We start from the raw sequence: 19,871 nt of genomic DNA on the forward strand, positions 1-19,871 counted from the left end.
TTCTCTTTATTTTCCTTGGACTGGTGTTCCTACTGGGGCAATCAGTACTGAGGATGGTACACCTGAATGGCAACTTTATGCCCTATACTACACAAGGAGCGTTTGATAGACATTCAGCGTACCTTAAAGCAATGGTAGGCTTTGGTATACTGGCCAGATGTTGGGCTTCCACAGCATGGAATCCCATACATAATGACTACTGCCGCAGTAAAGGCAAGGACTTCTACCTTCATGGTACGATTTTACACAACTGTACTTTTGCGTGGGTTTCCTCTGGGCACTACAGTTTCCTCCCACATTCCCAAGACATGCTGCAGGTGGACTGGACATTCTAAATTGCCCTAGGTGTGTGTGAGTGAGTGAGTGAGTGAGTGAGTGAGTGTGTGTGTGTGTGTGTGTGTGTGTGTGTGTGTGTGTGTGTGTGTGTGTGAGTGAGTGAGTGAGTGAGTGAGTGAGTGAGTGAGTGAGTGAGTGAGTGCGTGCGTGTTTGTCTTCTGAGGAAGGTTGAGCACCGGGCTGGCAACTTGACACCATAAAGCTCTACTGCCACTAGTTCAGTGGACCGATGCTATGCCATGGCACTCCCTAATGGGAATAGCCGAAAGGAGAAAATGACTAGTCTTTACAGAGTCACAAATAATAATTAAACCAAACCGGCCAGCAGCACAAGACCTATAAAAACTTACCGCATTTTGTCTATTTTCAGCAACTAACAATCGAAACCCAAAAAGAATTTTAAATAGAACATAACACAAAATTGTCAAGACAAAAGTTGGCTGATCACAGATCCAACTGAACAGTCCTGCTTGGTGCAGTGGGTTGGGGCTTCGGGTGTTAAACTGATGAGTGGTGAGTTCGATTCCACTCGACGGCAGAAATGAGAACCAAAGACGTTTATTATCTGGCAAGGTAAGGATATGATCTATGAGTGATGAGTTTGATTCTGACTGATGGTGGTATGAAGAACCAATACCATTTATTATACTGCAAGGTAAGGATATGATCTCTAGCAGGTTAGAACTGTCCAGTGTTAGGGGGTGTTTTAGTGGGTGAGGGTCCCACAGTACCAGGGCAGGGCTGGAGTCTGGTCATCATTAGCTTTCACCTCCTTGTAGTGCTAAAAAAAATGTATTTTGCTCCAGACTAATTCCAATGATCTATTATGAATGCTACGGGCTATGAGTTGTGCCAACATTTTGTTGTATTTTTTTATCCAAATTGCCCATTCAAAGTCTCTATTACTTCCTAACATCTGATTATGATCCATACTATCCAAGACCCCGAAAGTTTTCCATCACTTTTTAGGGGGTGATATCGTCCACGTTGAGAACCACTGGTTTAAGCAAAAGTAACACACATTTAAGTTATTAAAGAAAGTATTACATTATTACTATTTTGAGAAAGTAATTAGTTATATTACTAGTTACTAGAAATTGTAATATATTAAAGTAATATATTACATATTGTAATATATTACTCCCATCACTGCCGGGGGACCTTCACTATATTCCTGACTGAATCTAAGAGAATTATTATTTCCTACTTATTTAACAGAGCAGAATGAAATCACTTCTGACCACCTGACTTCTAGTTCCCATGCAAACCCCCATTGCTGGAAGCTAGCAGGATTTAGCACCTAACTGTAAAAATACACACACAAGGGCTTTTGCTCAGATCTGTGGCAGGTGCTGGAAGTTATAAAAATTTCATACCTCCAAGCTTCCAGAGTAGTAATTAGTTCACCCAAAAGACAATACAAAAAGCTTCCTAGTACAAACTTTGTGTCTCTGGCTGCATCAAAACCTGTGAGATAACATCTTTATGGCCTAGCCCATAAAGTGATTTCATTTCAGATATATTTTGAAGTTTGCTGGACTGAGGTTAACCTTCCAGTTTCCTCTGTTAAAAGATATACATTTAAACAGTTGCAATAGTGCATATACATTTCTGTTCTCTCCATTAGGGCACACTGTGGATACATTTCAAATACAAGCACTTCAAAAACACCCTTTCAACACAAACCTCTGTACAAATCAGTTTGATATACACATTACATACAGTTCTAATAAATTTGCAATGCAAGCATCTTGTATAAATCAGTTTGATATTCACAAATAATATACAATTACTTACAAAATTCCACCTAGCTGTGCTGGCAGTACCTCCTATTGTTACATTACAGAGTAAAATAACCTGGATAATTTACATACTAGAACAGGTGGAATGGAACACTGTACCTGGCAGTACCTCCTATCGTTACGTTACAGAGTAAAATAACCTGGTTAACGCACATAACAGAACAGGTGGAATGTAACACCGTACCTGGCAGTACCTCCTATCGTTACATTACAGAATAAAATAACCTGGTTAAGGCACATAACAGAACAGGTGGAATGGAACACCATACCTGGCAGTACCTCCTATTGTTACATTACAGAGTAAAATAACCTGGTTAATTTACATACCAGAACAGGTGGAATGTAACACTGTACCTGGCAGTACCTCCTACTGTTACATTACAGAAGAAAATAACCCGGTTAAGGCACATAACAGAAAGTACAGTTTTGTACCTACCATAAATGTAGAAGTCCGATAGGTATGCATCTGCAGTCATCACATATGGGTTGTCCTGCCTCAGGCAGCCCTTCGGTCGGCCGGATTCCAAAGTCTGGGTCTGGCCTCGGCTGATGTCACACTTCGCCCGACATCAGAGCATCTGGGGTATAAAAGCATCAGCCGACGCCATCTTCCTCAGTTTTTCTTGCCCCAGATGCCAGGTGCCCTCTAGGAAGGCTAAATTTGGATAAATGCAATAAAACTCCAAACATTTGCAAAAATATATATATATACATGTATATGCAAACAAATACACCATAATAGATTCCCCCAGCTAGCTAAAAGAGGGGTAAGCACCCTAGGAATACCACAGAGGGGTAGGAGGGAGGGTAAACCTGACTGCAGATGTATACCTATCGGACATCTACATTTATGGTAGGTACAAAACTGTACTATGTCCTTCAAGGATGCATCTGCAGTCATCACATATGGGTAGAATACCATAGCCAGACTGGGGGTGGAGGTACTAAGTGAAGGATGGTGTAGTTAAGATACCCTGCAGGACTGCCGTAGCAAAACCTGCTCTGGATCTGGCGTATCAAGGCAAATTGAAATGCTTGGGAAATGTATGCACGGAGCTCCATATAGCAGCTTCTAAAATGTCTTTGGTAGCCACCCCTCTTAGGAAGGCTGTGGTGGTGGCTGTGGCTCTCGTGGAATGAGGTCTAATATTAGCTGGCACAGTCTTTCCATGAAAGGAGTAACAAAAATGAATGCAATTTCCTATCCATTTCGAAATTGTCTGTTTGGAAATTGCTTTTCCTTGTACCCTAGCAGCATATGCTACAAACAACTGGTTAGTCTTTCTGTAAGTTTTAGTTCTGTCCAAGTAGTAGCGTAGTTGTCTGTGTATGTCCAGGGTGTGCAGAAGTCTTTCCCCTTTATTTTGTGGCTGTGGGAAGAATGTAGGCAAATGAATAGCTTGGTTCAAAGATATCCTGGATACCACCTTTGGCATGAATGTAGGATTGGTCCTCAAAGAAACTCTGTCCTGATGAAAGATAAGGAATGGCTGCACCGCCATTAAAGCTTGTAGCTCAGATACTCTTCTTGCTGAGGTTATGGCCAGAAGGAAGGCAGTTTTCCAAGACAAAAACTGTACATCTGCCGATGCTGCTGGTTCAAAGGGAGGAAGTGTTAGTTTTTCCAACACGAAATTCAGGTCCCAAGTAGGTAGAGGTGGTTTCCTTGGAGGTTAATATTTTTGATTCCTCTTAGAAACTGTCTTAGTAGAGGGTGAGAGATGACAGGTGGATTTAGATTGTATTCTGCTGAGATTGCTGAGGCATGTATCTTGATGGAAGAGTAAGACAGGCCACTGTGGGACAATTCTGCCAAATATTCCAGTATATATGCCATATTCATCACAGTCACATCTAGGCCCTTTGCTGTGTTCCAGGTGTGAAATCTTTTCCATTTTGCTGTATATGCCTTCCTTGTGGAAGGTCGGCGAGCTTCCATAATAATATCCTTCACTCTCTGGGATAGCTTATCCTGAGGGGGAGTCATGGTATTCTCCAGGCAGTTAGCTGCAAGGTTTTCAGGTTGGAGTGTAGAGTCCTGAAATTGTGCTGTGTCAGTAGGAGTGGCCATAGGGGGAGAGGCCATGGTTTCGTCTGTGACAAGCTCTTTAACAGTGGGTACCAGTGCTGCCTTGGCCAGTTTGGGGCTATCAGGATTACTCTGGGCTGCTCTGTCCTGATCTTCAGTAGGACCTTGGTCATTAGTGGAAGAGGTGGGAAAGCATACACTGTTAGAGCTTTCCAGCTGAAAGAGAGAGAGCGTCCACTTTCCATGCTTGTGGGTGGTATGTCCTTGAGCAGAATTTCTTCATTTGATGATTTAGGGGGGAAGCAAACAGATCTATTTCCGGCCTTCCCCATGATTGTGTGATTTGTAAGAAGATGTCTGGGTGCAGCATCCATTCGTGCGCATCCATGGTAGTTCTGCTTAAGCTGTCTGCCAGTGTATTGTCTTTCCCTGGCACGAATTGGGACTGTAGCTGTATGTTGAGTTTCAATGCCATTTCCCATAGGTTCATTGTCAGTCTGCAAAGAGGGTAGGAATGGGTGCCTCCTTGCTTGTTTATGTACCACATAACTGTGGTGGTGTCTGTCCTTATGAGCAGGTGGCCTTGCTGAAGGAAAGGTTTGAAGGCCTCGATTGCGTGTATCACTGCCAGCAATTCCTTTTGGTTTATGTGCATGTGCAGCTCTCTGTGACCATAGCCCTTGTATACATCTGTCCTCCATGTGCGCTCCCCAACCTTGGTCTGAAGCGTCCATGGTGATGGTTTGGTTGGCTCTTGGCTTGCTGAAGGGCAGCCCGCTGTTCGACTGGCAGGCTTGAGCCCACCACAGGAATTCCTTTTGAATGCAAGGAATGAGTGGGATTAGAGCTTCTAAGCTGTGACTGTGCTGAGTCCATAAACTTCTTAGGTACCATTGTAATTTCCTCATATGAAGCCTTGCTTGTGGAATCAGAAGAATGCAAGATGCCATGTAACCCAGGTCCTGCAGGATTTTCCTTGCAGTCATCTGAGTTTGTCTTGTGAGATTCTGAAAGTAAACTGGCAGCTGTTCTTGTTTTTCTTCTGTGAGGAAAGCCATCTGGGTGGTTGTGTCTAGATCTGCACCCAGAAAAGTTATTCTTTGGGATGGAACCAGTCTTGATTTGTGGATGTTGACTGTATACCCCAAGGCCTGTAACAGGTGGATGGCATAGTCCAAGTCCTTTAACAAAGTTTGCTTGTTGTCCGCTTGTATTAGGCAGTCGTCCAGATAAGGGTAGATTTGAATCCCCTGAAGTCTGCAGTGTGCAATTACTGATGCCAGGCATTTCGTGAATACTCTGGGCGCAGTAGATAAGCCAAAGAGCAATGCTGAGAATTGATAATGCTCTGACCCTGCAAGAAATCTGAGGTGTCTTCTGCAGCTTTGTTGAATAGGGACATGCAGGTATGCCTCCTTGAGGTCTAGAGTCACCAGCCAAGACCCCTTGCCCAGCATGGGAAGGAGTTGCTGTAGAGTCAGCATTTTGAATTTTGGCACAATGAGGTACGTATTCAGTGCGGACAAGTCGAGAATAGGCCTCCATTGATTTTCTTTTCTTGGAACAAGGAATAATCTTGAGTAAAATCCCTGGCCTTGTTCTGAAAGAGGTACCTTTTCTATGGCTTTCATTTGCATTAAGTTGGTAATTTGCTTCAAAGCCTCTGCCCTCTGATTTGGTGGCAGGTCTGGCATGCCTTTTCTTTTTGGCAATGAGTGGAAATGGAACCTGTATCCTTTGTCTATTATTTGCAGTGTCCATGTGTCCCCTGTAATGCTGTGCCAATTTTTTGAGAATAAAGAAAGCTTTCCGCCCAAAGGTGCTTCTAATTGAGCCCTGGTCGGCGGGGTCAAAATAAAGTCATTGAGTCTGTCCTGGTGTAGCAGTTGTAGTTCCTGCACTACCTCTCTGGTTGGGAGGCTGCCACTGACGGCCTCTGTAGGGGCCTCTAGCTTGCCCTCTAACTCTGGCACGTCTATTCCTGCCTCTTTGAGATCTGTCTGAGTCCGGAAAGGACCAATTCTTGGTAGGCCAATTTCTGCTGAATCTCGGTGGTTGGACTTGCAGAAAGTCTTTAACTGTTTGCACAGATTTTGCCTTTTCTTCAAATTTCTTTAAAACCTCTTGAGCCGTGGAACCAAATAATTTTTGCTTTTCCATAGGAGCATCCAAAAGCTTAGCTTTAACATGGTCTGGTAGAGATTGTTCCTTCAGCCAGGCATGCCTACGTATAACTGCACCTGTCATAGCTGATCTACATGAAGCCTCCAATGCATCATAACCACACTGCAAGAAATGGTTACTAACCTGCTGGGAGTTATGCACCAGATCCTGAAGGGATTTACGATCAAGGGGTTCAGAAGAGGACAGTTTCTTATGCAATTCATCTAGTAAATACTCTTGATACTGTATCATATGGAATTGACAGTTTAATGCCCTCATGGAAAGAGTTGCAGAAGTATACACTTTCTTACCCCATCTCTCTAATGCTCTGGACTCCCTTTCAGAGGGAAGAGGATTTTTAGCAGTGGCAGCTGCAACCCCTTTAGGGCCCTGGGAAATAGTTTCTGGATCAGCAGAGTGGGCCTTGTAAAGGTGAAAATGTGAGTCCGGGACCCTGTAGTACCTATCAGGTTTGGCAGGAGCCGGAGGGAGAGAGTCAGGGGCAGTACAAGCATCTGAACAGACATCAATTACATTCAAAACAGGAGGTATAGCTAAGGGCCTGTGCTGAGGTAAATGTAAAAAGGTCCTTAATCTCTTTCTGGAATCAGAGAATTCCTGACCCTGCCATTGAAAATGTTCCCTCATAGTGTGTAATGTTTCTCCAAATGAAAACTCTTCAGGAGGGGAGGCCAAGGGAATAGATTCTTCAGCATCAGAATCCTCGTAGGCCGAATAAGCCTCCTCCTGTTGGTCTGACAGATCAGAGCCATCCGTGGACTCATCTGAGGACTGTGGATCAGAGGGCTCAACCCTGAGCCTTTTGTCTGGAGGTGGTTGAGAGCCCCTGCCCGTATGAGGTTGGGAGCCTCTAATTAATGAAATCAGATCCTCTGCAAGGGTAAGAATCTGAGAGCTAGAAGAGGGTCTCTGAGAGGAAACTTTGGGAGGCAAAGCCTTAGAAAGTTTAGCAGCCTTAGCCCTAGAGAAAGCCTTAATGGACATGGAAGTAGGGGGTCTGGCTGCACCACGTGCAGGAGTAGACTTATCTAAAGTAATGGTGTCAGAAGGTTCCTGGACACCGGTTTCAGTAGGTAATTCAATGACCGACTCGGCCGGGGCCTCCAGGGCCGAGGTAGTCGGTTGTATGGTTTCGGTAGTAGGAAGTACCAAGGACTCAGTTTCAGCCATGACCGAGACACTTGCGGTAGGCCTGACCGAGGTTTCAGTCGAAACCGCGGCCCGCGTGTGTCTGTCCTTGTCCTTCCGTTTTTTTTTGACTAAATGCGAAGTCGGAGTCTCAGGCGGCATTTTATAAGCAAAACTAGTCCCAAAAAACTCCTCTGCAAACTCCGACCGACGTCTAAGAGTTCGTCGGTTGAAGGAAGCACAGGCTGAAGGCCGAGACGTCGTGGTCTGGGCCTAGGCAGGGGAGGCAGTAAGAGTGGAAATCCTTATGAGGTATTTGTTTCCCACAGGTTAAACAATTATTAACTTTATCTGACATCGGCTGAGGCAAGAAAGAGTCCCCAATGGGGTACTTAGCTTTTTCGAAGTCTTCGGTAGCTGAATCACAGGAGCTGACCGACCGGCACTTGCGAAATGCTTCTGCTTCGGGCACCACGCGGCAAGAAAGACTGAGGAAAATGGCGTCGGCTGATACTTTTATACCCCAGATGCTCTGACATCTGGCGAAGTGCGACATCAGCCGAGGCCAGACCCAGACTTTGGAATACGGCCGACCGAAGGGCTGCCTGAGGCAGAACAACCCATATGTGATGACTGCAGATGCATCCTTGAAGGACATCAAGTGGAATGTAACACTGTACCTGGCAGTACCTCCTATCATTACATTAAAGAATAAAATAACCTGGTTAAGGCACATAACAAAACAGGTGGAATGTAACACTGTACCTGGCAGTACCTCCTATTGTTACATTACAGAATGAAATAACCTGGTTTATGCACATAACAGAACAGGTGGAATGTAACACCATACCTGGCAGTACCTCCTATCGTTACATTACAGAATAAAATAACTTGGTTAAGGCACATAACAGACCAGGTGGAATGTAAAAACGTACCTGGCCAAAGTAAGGTATCGTCATCTAGGGCCATCACTGTGTCCAGCGATGAGAGCATGGTCAATGGATTCCCTTCGAATATCCGACCTGCAAACAAATGAGCCATTAAAGATGCACAGACATTTAAAATGCATGCTAAAAGCACCTGCAGACCGTCTTTCTTCAGCGCACTTGATAGGCTGCACCTTGCTTTTTGCTGTAGCATTGCTCTTACTGTTCAGTTCTTATTGCTGTTGATCAAACATCCTCTCTTTACCCCAATCAATCTATCTTGGCTGCATTCCCCAGATCTCAGTAATTTCCCAAGAAAAGGCCTCAAAGGCAGACTGAATACTCACTTTCCTCTCCAATTGTGGTATGAATGTTTTTAGTGACAAACTCATGTATGACACTTGCTCGCCCCCTGTAACAGTGTAACAACTTATTATAAATGAAGCTAACGATCCATACATTTCATTATTACTACACAAACCTATCCATTCATTATTCAATACCCACTTTATTCAATTTGAGGTGGTTTAGGAGTAGGTACTAGGCTACTGGCCCTAGGGCCTATATAAGCCTAGCCAAAAAGGTACGCTGGCTTTCGCCAGCCAAGAAAATTATTTTCCTGTGCTCCTGTCGAGCAAAGCCACAGAGGTGATCCCCAGGGTGAATTTCCTATTTCCCATCCAATCATCAAGATTTTTCTTGAAGAGTGCTAATGAGGAGCTTTGTTTAATATAAATAGGTAGTTTGTTTGATATAGATAGGTAGTTTGTTCTAGAGTATGGGAAGTCTCTTGGACATGAATCTATCCCTCCAGCATGTTCTGTTTATTTTGGTAACAAGGTTTAGGTCCCTAGAACATGTAGCTCAGAGGGATTGGTATTTCTTTAAGTGGAGCATGTCCAATAGCTTTGGGTTTGACATAGCTTTGTATGTTAGGCAGAGATCGTCTCCGAGTAGTGGTGAGGAATTAGAGTCTATTTGGACAGGCAACGGGCAAGAAGCACAAATAAGAAGTTATGTACCTACCATAACGTTCCAAGTTAGTTGTCTTCTCTCGCCTTCTTTCTTGCTGGATGGGTTCGGAGCCGATCCTCGGCTCCGATTCGGCACTTGCTAAGCTCGAGAGCTAATTTTACCAGCTCGAGGCAATCCTATATCCCATGATGCAAGGCGTGACTACCCAGATCTCGTTTGGTAGCTAAAGAAATATGCCCATTATCTCCTTCCAACAGAAGGAGAAGCAAGTACCCAAATGTGTAAACACAACACAGGGGAACTAGTAAAAATAGTGACCACCCACAACAGGAGTCCATCGGAAGAACAAACTCGTCCCCAGAGAAGAGTACAACTTCAAGGTCTGTCCAGGCTAGGGGGAAAGGAGGGAGGGACGCAAGAAAGAAGGCGAGAGAAGACAACTAACATGGAACGTTATGGTAGGTACATAACTTCTTAATGTTAAGTTGTCAAACTCGCCTTCATTCTTGCTGGATGGGACCGCGTCCCTAGCACCTCTATACTGGGTGGCTCAATGGAACAGACTCTTGAGAACTGTGGAACCAAACCTAGCTCTGTCTCTGGAGGCCAAGTCCAATTTGTAATGTGAGACAAAGGTATGAGGCGTGGCCCAAGTGGCTGCTGCACAAATGGTGTCAATAGGTAGCCTAGCCTGAAAGGCTGTAGATGTGGCTAGGCCTCTAGTAGAATGTACCTTAGGTTTAGAGGGCAATTCTTTGCCCCTAAGGAGATAAACATGGGAAATAGTGGAAGAGAGCCATTTCGATACGGTCACCTTGGAGACTGGGAGACCTTTTCTGTTTTCTGCATAAGAAAGAAAAAGCTGATCAGATTTCCTGAATTGTTTATTTCTATCCAAGTAGTATCTGAGCTGGCGATGAACATCCAAATAATGCAGTTTCTGTTCCGCTCTGTCCGAATACTTCGGGAAAAATACTGGAAGATCAATAGACTGGTTAAGATTCGTCTGGGAAGCCACCTTGGGCAAAAAGGATGGATTTGTTCTTAGAGATACTCTATCCTTGTGGAAAACCAAGTAGGGAGGTCGAACACAGAGAGCATGAAGTTCAGACACTCTCCTAGCTGAAGTAATAGCCACCAGAAAAATTGTCTTCCAAGAGAGAAATTTTAAAGAGCATGTAGCAGCCGGTTCGAAGGGGGGAAGAATTAGGGATGTCAGCACTAAATTCAGTTCCCATTGTGGAGGAGGATCTTTAATTGGGGGCTTTAGTAGAAAGATACCCCTGAGAAAGGCTTTACAAAGCTTGTGAGACATTATGTTCTGGTCCGCTAAGCCAACATGAAAATTTGAGATTGCTGCCAGCTGGACTTTGACTGTCGAAGAAGAACCCGACTGAAAAATCTCAGCTAAGAAATCCAAAACTGACTGAACTGGGGCAGTAAAGGGGTCTATGTCCCTGGACTTTGCCCAGAAGGAAAAACGCTGCCACTTACTAGCATAAATCTTTCTGGTAGAGGACTTTAGAGAAGTTACTATGATATCCCGTACAGGATTAGAAATCATAGGAAGCCTGGCTAATGAAGGAAGTGGAGCAACCAAGCGGAGAGGTTGAGAGAGCAAATGGCCTGGTGCAGATGACCCGACTGGTGGGTCAAAAGATCTGGAACTGGGTCCAGACGCCAAGGCTGTACCAATAGATGGTGATGAAGGAACAGGAACCAAATTTGTCGAGGCCAGTAGGGGGCAATGAAAATCAACTTGGCTCTCAAAACGGTAGCTTTCTGAATGACTTGAGGTATCAAGGGGAATGGAGGAAAAGCATAAAGAAGTCCCCGGGGCCAATCCTGGGTTAGAGCGTCTCTGGGGGGTTAGCCTGGGAGTGGAAAGAGGGAGAAGAAGTCTGGGCATTTGCTGTTTTGGGGTGTAGCAAAAAGGTCGCAGCAAGGGAAGCCCCACTTCTGAAAAATCTCCTCCACTACTGATTGTTTGAGAGACCACTCATGAGGCATGAGAATAGCTCTGCTCAATCTGTCCGCAATGAAGTTGGATTTCCCGGGGATGTGCGTTGCTATCAGAAACCGATGAGAGGAGATTGCCCACTGCCAAAGTCTGAGAGCTTCTTGACACAGTGGATAGGACTTGGTCCCGCCCTGTTTGTTGATGTACCATACTACGGACATGTTGTCCGTCTGAACTGCAATAGTTCCTAAAGGAAGAAAGTCGTTGAGGGCTTGCAACGTTAAAAGCACTGCTCTCATCTCTAGGACATTTATGTGCAGATGGTATTCGAAGGGTTGCCAAGTGCCATGGACAATCCTGCCCTGATAATGCCCCCCCTACCCGATCAGGGAGGCATCCAATGTGACTGTGGCAACCGGGGCCGGGGGAACAAAACGTCTGCCCTGGAGGACTTGAGGGGAAGAAATCCACCAGGTCAGGTGACTCTTGCAAGATTGTGTCACGATGATCTTGTGGCGCATGGGAAGCTGCTGGAAGGACCACTGGGTGAATAACATCCATTGCAGTAGCCGCATATGGAAGCGAGACAAAGGAAGAAGTACGATGGCAGCCGCCATAAGTCCTAGCACCTTCAGGACAAACCTGGCCCTGATCTTTTTGCTGAGAAGGATGATCTGAACATATGTTTGGATGTCCAGAAGTCTTTGATCTGTGAGTCTTGCTGACATCCCAACAGTGTCTAGTTCTGCGCCTATAAAGGTAATAGACTGGCAAGGTAACAAGGAGGACTTTTCGAAGTTTATTGAAATTCCTAATTGGCTGCACATATGAAGAGTGTAGTCCCTAGCCTGGAGAAGTTGATGCCTGGTGGTGGCCGTGAGGAGCCAGTCGTCTAGATACGGAAACACCTGGAATCCTTGACGTCTCAGGTGAGCCGTGACCGCTGCCATGCATTTGGTGAACACTCTGGGGGCTGTAGTGAGACCAAAGGGCAGGGCTCTGAATTGAAAATGACTGGTCCCCAGGCGAAAGCGGAGAAACCTTCTGGAGCGCCTGTGAATTTTTATGTGATAGTACGCATCCTGAAGGTCTACCGAGCACATCCAGTTGTCTTTGCCCAAAAAGGGTAAAATGGACTGAAGCGTGACCATCCGGAATCTTGCCTTCTTGACAAACTTGTTTAGTCTGCTGAGGTCTAGAATTGGTCTCCAATCTCCCGTTTTTTTGGGGACCAAAAAGAATCTTGAGTAGATCCCGGATCCTACTTGGTCTGCTGGAACTGGCTGGATGGCTCTTTTTGCTAGAAGTTTTGCTACCTCCAGCTTTGAGAACTCCCTTAGACCGGGTGCAACGTCTGGGAGGGATACCTTCTGAGGGACAGGATAGTTTTCGAAGGGAATCTTGTAACCCTCGGATATGATCGACTGTACCCAAATGTCTTGAGAAAGGGAAAGCCAGGCTGTTGGGTACAGCGACAATCTTCCCCCGACTGCCTCCAAGGGTGGACAGTCGGGCAACACCTCAGGGATGCTGGAAGGGTTTGTCAGGGAGAGGCTCTCTGCTACCCTGATTCTGCGGACCCCCTCTGCCCCTAGGGCGGCGTCTATTGTTATTACCCCCTCTGCCTCTAGGGGTAAACTGACCACGTGCGTCCGGCGTGAATCCCTGAGATATACGGAACCACATCTTCCCTCCCTTCTGACCTTTAGGATAAGGTCTTGAAGGGGTGGAGAAATGGACTCCTACGGCAGAAAGAGTCTTGCCGTCCTGCTCGCATCTGGTCAATGTTTCCTTCACCTGAGGTCCAAACAAGGCTGAACCATCGAAGGGAGTATTTGTGAAGGACACCTTAAAGGGATCTGCAAAGTTGCAAAGCCGCATCCAGACTGACGCCTAAGGGCCACTCCTGTGCCTGCGGCTCTACTCGCTCCATCGGCCGCATAAGAAATGAGCCGCATGGAGGAGTTTAAGGAATTTAGGATTCCCAGCTGAGAGGCAATTTTTTCTTGAGCCCCGGCAGCTGACGGATCCTGTACTACCTCACCTAGTTCCTTGAGAATATCTCTCTGAAGCCGGGTAAAGTGAGAGAGATAATTCAGCGAGCGCATAGTGAAGGTCGCTGAGGAAAAAATCCGCTTACCGTACCTATCCATGGTCCTAGACTCCTTGTTAGGAGGATGGACAGGTACAGAAGGATCGGCAAGTTCCTTGGTGGCAGCTGCCACCACCATGGCATCAACAGGGACACCCTTGGTGAGAAACTGTTTGTCTATCGGGGCCGTGATAAATTTAGATGGCCTCCTAGGGACTGGTTCCACAGAATCCGGGGCCGTCCATGCCTTTCGAGCCACCACTTCCATGAGAGGGTCGAAAGGCGGAGACACCCAAGAGGTGGAAGGTCGAGATCTAAAAGCCTCCAGGTACACTGACTCATCCTCGGAGGGGTTAATGGAAGGCCAGTTCCCCCTCTGTTTAAGGAGTTCCAAGATGTCTGAAAAGGAGACATCCTCAGAGGGGGACTTTGGGGATCCCTCCGACTCATCTAAGTCAGTATCAGATGTTGTAGACTCAGGGGAGTCTATGTGCTTCCTCTTGCACGTCCTCTTACGCGGAGGATCAGGAGAAACCTCAGAAGAGGAACTTCTTCCCAGTGGGGAAACCTGGGGCAATGGATCTCTGTGTCCGGGAGCAAGAGAGTGGGAAGAGATATCAGCAGGCACCGAGGAGGGGGGAGCTAATGGAACTGACTGTTGACTCAGCTGAGGGGCTAAAACACTCATCACCTCAAAGGCTCCCCTTCCAGGGAGGCCAGAGAGGTCCAACTCCGAAGAAACAGGAACTCCCGGCCCCGCTGAAAGAGAAGGCTCCGAGGCCGATGTCGGTGCCGAACTCACCAACGCTGAAGCTCTGAGAGGGCGAACGGGGCCGGACAAGGGTCCGATGCCACTCGCCCCCTCGGTGCCGACGAGGGAGTCACGACCACCGGATCCCTCCATGGAAGGTATCATGGAGGAAATCGGAGTCGAAGACGAAGGAGCCGAAAGGGGTGGCATCGGCTCCGACACACCTACAGTCAAGGTTTCGAGAAGCTCCGGCTCCAAACTCTGGAAGAGAGTCGAAGGAGGAAATTCAGGGGGATGAGTGATAGCGGTCGTCTGCTGAGACGGGCTATGGAGCATTTGGGCCAGTGCCTGTGATTTCAGCAATCTGCTTACCACTCTCTCCATGTCGTGGTCAGAGAGCCTGGAAGACCTAGAAGATCAGCTCCGATGGCTCCACTCCGAATGCAGAGATCCTGGAGCCGAGCGAATCGACTCCAGGGAAGGAGACCGAGATCTCTTCCTATTCGGAACCATCGGAGCCGAAGACCCTTCGGTTCCAGTCGGAGCCGATAACTTATCGGCTCCAGTCTGGGACATAGAAATGTCGGCTCTGGCCGGAGCCGACATCGATTTCGATGCAGGCGTATCGGAGCCGGCCGGCACCGATACCACCGCCTCTAAGAGAGAAAGGTCGGCTCCAGCTGGAGCCGACCTCGACTCCGAAGGAGTCGGAGCCACAGCCGAAGGCTTCGAACTTAAAGCCTGGGGCTTAGAGGGCTTTCCCGACCCGGTCTTGGTCGGGGAGCTCTCAGGCTTCAATAAGCCTCAAAGGATTAACTTATTCCTACGTTCCTGCAGGACTCTGTGGCTAAAAGAATGACAAATGGCACAGGAGTCCTGCAGGTGTAGAGGTCCCAGGCAGTACACACAAGAAGTGTGACCGTCTGTCAGAGACATCTTCTGACAGCACAAGTCACACTTCTTGAAGCCTGAGACCTTCGATTCTTTGGACATAATAATGCCCAGTGCACAAACACACACACACAAAGTTCACTCACACAATTAACTTAAAGAAGGTGGGGGGACTAAGTACAACACTCAAACACCCTGACAGGAATTAAGGAAAAGGGAGGCTTAAGGCCTGAAGGGGAAAATGACTAAACCTAATAGGTTGAGGGAGTATAGGGTTATGAGAAGGCTATAGAAAGACTAACACTAGTACTAAAAATTCACCCACACAGAAAAAAGTGAAGATTTTTAACTGTAGTAAAGTTAATTACAAAAGCACTACCTGAGCTGGTAAAAGAAGACCTCTTCGCGAAGCGGCAAACGAGATCTGGGTAGTCACGCCTTGCATCATGGGATATAGGGTTGCCTCGAGCTGGTAAAATTAGCTTTCGAGCTTATCAAGTGCCGAGTCGGAGCCGAGGATCGGCTCCGAACCCATCCAGCAAGAATGAAGGCGAGTTTGACAACTTAACATCTAATCTTTTACAGCATAACAAACCACACAGATCTCTCACACAAACACACACACACGCACACTCTAAAGCATTACCAGTTCAATTCTATTGATGTATTTAGCCTGTTGGAGAAAACCCCTCCTTTGAAATGCAATGTTGCAGCTATCATGATGACAAAAGCTCTCCTCTGAAATACACTGTTACAGCTATCATGATGACAAAAGCTCTCCTTTGTAATACACTCTTACAGCTATATCATGATGACAAAAGCCCTCCTTTGAAATACAATCTTTCAGCTATCATGATGACAAAAGCCCTCCTTTGAAATACAACGTTACAGCTACCATGATGACAAAAGCCCTCCTTTGAAATACAGTGTTACAGCTACCATGATGACAAAAGTCCTCCTTTGAAATACAATGTTACAGCTATCATGATGACAAAAGCCCTCCTTTGAAATACAGTGTTACAGCTATCATGATGACAAAAGCCCTCCTTTGAAATACAGTGTTACAGCTACCATGATGACAAAAGCCCTCCTTTGAAATACAATGTTACAGCTACCATGATGACAAAAGCCCTCCTTTGAAATACGTTACAGCTACCATGATGACAAAAGCCCTCCTTTGAAATAGTATGTTACAGCTACCATGATGACAAAAGCCCTCCTTTGAAATACAATGTTACAGCTACCATGATGACAAAAGCCCTCTGTTGAAATACAATGTTACAGCTACCATGATGACAAAAACCCTCCGTTGAAATACGTTACAGCTACAACAATGACAAAAGCCCTCCTTTGAAATACAATGTTACAACTAACATGATGACAAAAGCCCTCCTTTGAAATACAATGTTACAGCTACCATGATGACAAACGCCCTCCTTTGAAATAGAATGTTACAGCTACCATGATGACAAAAGCCCTCATTTGACATACTATGTTACAGCTACCATGATGACAAAAGCCCTCTTTTGACATACAGTGTTACAGCTACCATGATGACAAAAGCCCTCCTTTGAAATACAATGTTACAGCTACCATGATGACAAATGCCCTCCTTTGAAATACAATGTTACAGCTACCATGATGACAAAAGCCCTCCTTTGAAATACAAAGTTACAGCTACCATGATGACAAAAGCCCTCCTTTGAAATACAATGTTACAGCTACCATGATGACAAAAGCCCTCCTTTGAAATATGTTACAGCTACCATGATGACAAAAGCCCTCCTTTGAAATATGTTACAGCTACCATGATGACAAAAGCCCTCCTTTGAAATACAATGTTACAGCTACCATGATGACAAAAGCCCTCCTTTGAAATACAATGTTACAGCTATCATGATGATAAAAGCCCTCCTTTGAAATACAGTGTTACAGCTACCATGATGACAAAAGCCCTCCTTTGAAATACAATGTTACAGCTACCATGATGACAAAAGCCCTCCTTTGAAATACGTTACAGCTACCATGATGACAAAAGCCCTCCTTTGAAATAGTATGTTACAGCTACCATGATGACAAAAGCCCTCCTTTGAAATACAATGTTACAGCTACCATGATGACAAAAGCCCTCTGTTGAAATACAATGTTACAGCTACCATGATGACAAAAACCCTCCGTTGAAATACGTTACAGCTACAACAATGACAAAAGCCCTCCTTTGAAATACAATGTTACAACTAACATGATGACAAAAGCCCTCCTTTGAAATACAATGTTACAGCTACCATGATGACAAAAGCCCTCCTTTGAAATAGAATGTTACAGCTACCATGATGACAAAAGCCCTCATTTGACATACTATGTTACAGCTACCATGATGACAAAAGCCCTCTTTTGACATACAGTGTTACAGCTACCATGATGACAAAAGCCCTCCTTTGAAATACAATGTTACAGCTACCATGATGACAAATGCCCTCCTTTGAAATACAATGTTACAGCTACCATGATGACAAAAGCCCTCCTTTGAAATACAAAGTTACAGCTACCATGATGACAAAAGCCCTCCTTTGAAATACAATGTTACAGCTACCATGATGACAAAAGCCCTCCTTTGAAATATGTTACAGCTACCATGATGACAAAAGCCCTCCTTTGAAATATGTTACAGCTACCATGATGACAAAAGCCCTCCTTTGAAATGCAATGTTACAGCTACCATGATGACAAAAGCCCTCCTTTGAAATACAATGTTACAGCTATCATGATGATAAAAGCCCTCCTTTGAAATACAGTGTTACAGCTACCATGATGACAAAAGCCCTCCTTTGAAATATAGTGCTGCAGCTATCATGATCACGAAAACCCTGTAACTGCAAAACATAAATACAGACCTTGTGAGAGAAAGCTCTGAACTTAATTTGTACAGACATTGTTACTCCTCCTACATTGGAAGCTGCTCTACAAAAACAGTGTAGCAGTGATTTACACCATCTACCGACTACCGTACAGTCAGGGTTTCAGACTCAGTTTTAGGGTTACAGTGTTTGGGATAAGTGTAGAGTTCTTAGGTTAACAAGCTATTAGACTAACAAAAATATATTTTTGATTTCACTTGTTCCTGTCCTCCTGACAAACAGGATGAAGAAATTATTTATACTGATTTGTAATTAGAAGTTATGTACTTACCATAACGTTCCATCTGAGTAGGTGGATTCATTTGTCTGCAACCTGTGGGTATGGATCCGATATCGGATCCAAACCGGCATGGTTTATCTAGCTATGGATCCGAGCTCCTAGCTCCTCCCCTCACCCATAATGCCCTGCTCTCCCTACATGACCTCAGATCGAGTTTGCCCTGCACCAACTACCCTAACCAAAGGGTAACACACCCTATGCAGGAAACTGATAAGGCCAGGGGGATAGCAGGGCGGGATGGTTGCAGACAAATGAATCCACCTACTCAGATGGAACGTTATGGTAAGTACATAACTTCTAAATCCGAAGTAGGAGAATTCATTTGTCAGCAACCTGTGGGACAGAGTCCCCAGCTACCTGAATCTTGGGTGGCCATCATGGAAGGATATTCCGGAGCACCGCGGAGCCAAAGGATGCTCTACCTCTAGAAGTGACGTCCAGCTTGTAATGAGAAATAAAGGTATGAGATGAAGCCCAAGTGGCTGCTGAACAAATGTCATCCAGAGGAACCCTAGACTTAAAGGCCGCTGAAGTAGAGACAGACTGGGTCGAATGAGCATGGACTCCCTCCGGTGCGGGCCTCCCAGAGGCTTGGTACGCCAACAGAATAACACTGAGAAATCCAGCGTGACAAAGAAACTTTGGAAATTGGTTTACCCAGATTGAATTTGGCAAAAGAAATGAACAACTGGTCTGATTGCCTATGACCAGCTGTCCTATGAAGGTAAAAATGAAGCTGCCTGTTTACATCCAAGGAATGCGCCTTTGTTTTGATACTTCAGGAAGAAAACAGGGAGGTTGATGGACTGATTAATGTTAGCCTCCGAAGCTACTTTAGGAAGAAAGGAGGGATTGATCCTGAGGTACACCCGGTCCGGATGAAAAGTCAAATAAGGCGGTTTCATGGACAGGGCCTGAAGCTCTGAAACTCTCTTAGCCGAAGTAATGGCTACCAAAAAAAGTGGTCTTAAAGGACAAGTGCTTAAGATCGACTGTGGCCGCAGGTTCGAAGGGGGGAGCGGTCAAGGCCTGAAGTACCAAGGAAAGATCCCACGGGGGAACCGTTTCTTTGACAGGGGGTCTGAGCAAAAAGGTGCCTTTTAGGAAGGTTTTGCATAACTTAGCCGACATAAGAGGCCCTGAATCGTGTCCAACATGGTAATGCGATATGGCCACCAGCTGAACTTTAACCGTGGAACTGCTGGCGCCATCCTTAAAGAGAGTAGTACGGAAATCTAGAACCAAAGGAAGGGGAGCCGTGAAAGGATCTAGGCCTTGCCGCTCTGCCCAAATGGAGAAACGCTTCCATTTACTGCGGTAAATTTTTCTGGTAGAGGGCTTGTGGGCCGCTACCAGAATGGCCTTAACTGGGGACGAGATACCGGGAGTCCTGATTAGGAGTGGAACTGGAGCAGCCAAGCAGTCAACTTCAGGTTGTCCAGGTTCGGAGTTGGAAGGTTCGACGGGTGTGATATCAGATCCGGAATGGGATCTAGAATCCAAGGTGGATTCACTGAATGAGACCTTAGGTAAGGGAACCAGATCTGTCGAGGCCAGAACGGGGCAATGAGGATCATTCTGCACCCCAACCGAGAGGCT

General features: G+C 45.7%; 1 protein-coding gene across 2 annotated transcripts in view; it reads right to left on the reverse strand.

The window, feature by feature from the left end:
* Positions 1-19,871, reverse strand: part of LOC122804746 (probable hydrolase PNKD) — a 660,794-nt gene that overhangs the window by 116,861 nt on the left and 524,062 nt on the right. For both annotated transcript variants that reach the window (XM_044074811.1, XM_044074810.1), the window contains exon 7: positions 8,415-8,501. In XM_044074811.1, coding sequence (XP_043930746.1) covers positions 8,415-8,501 — 87 coding nt within the window. The remainder of the gene's footprint in view (positions 1-8,414; positions 8,502-19,871) is intronic.

This window comes from Protopterus annectens, chromosome 6.part0, assembly GCF_019279795.1.
Source record: "Protopterus annectens isolate FY-2018-M chromosome 6.part0, PAN1.0, whole genome shotgun sequence".
In the NCBI taxonomy this organism is placed as follows: domain Eukaryota; kingdom Metazoa; phylum Chordata; order Ceratodontiformes; family Protopteridae; genus Protopterus; species Protopterus annectens.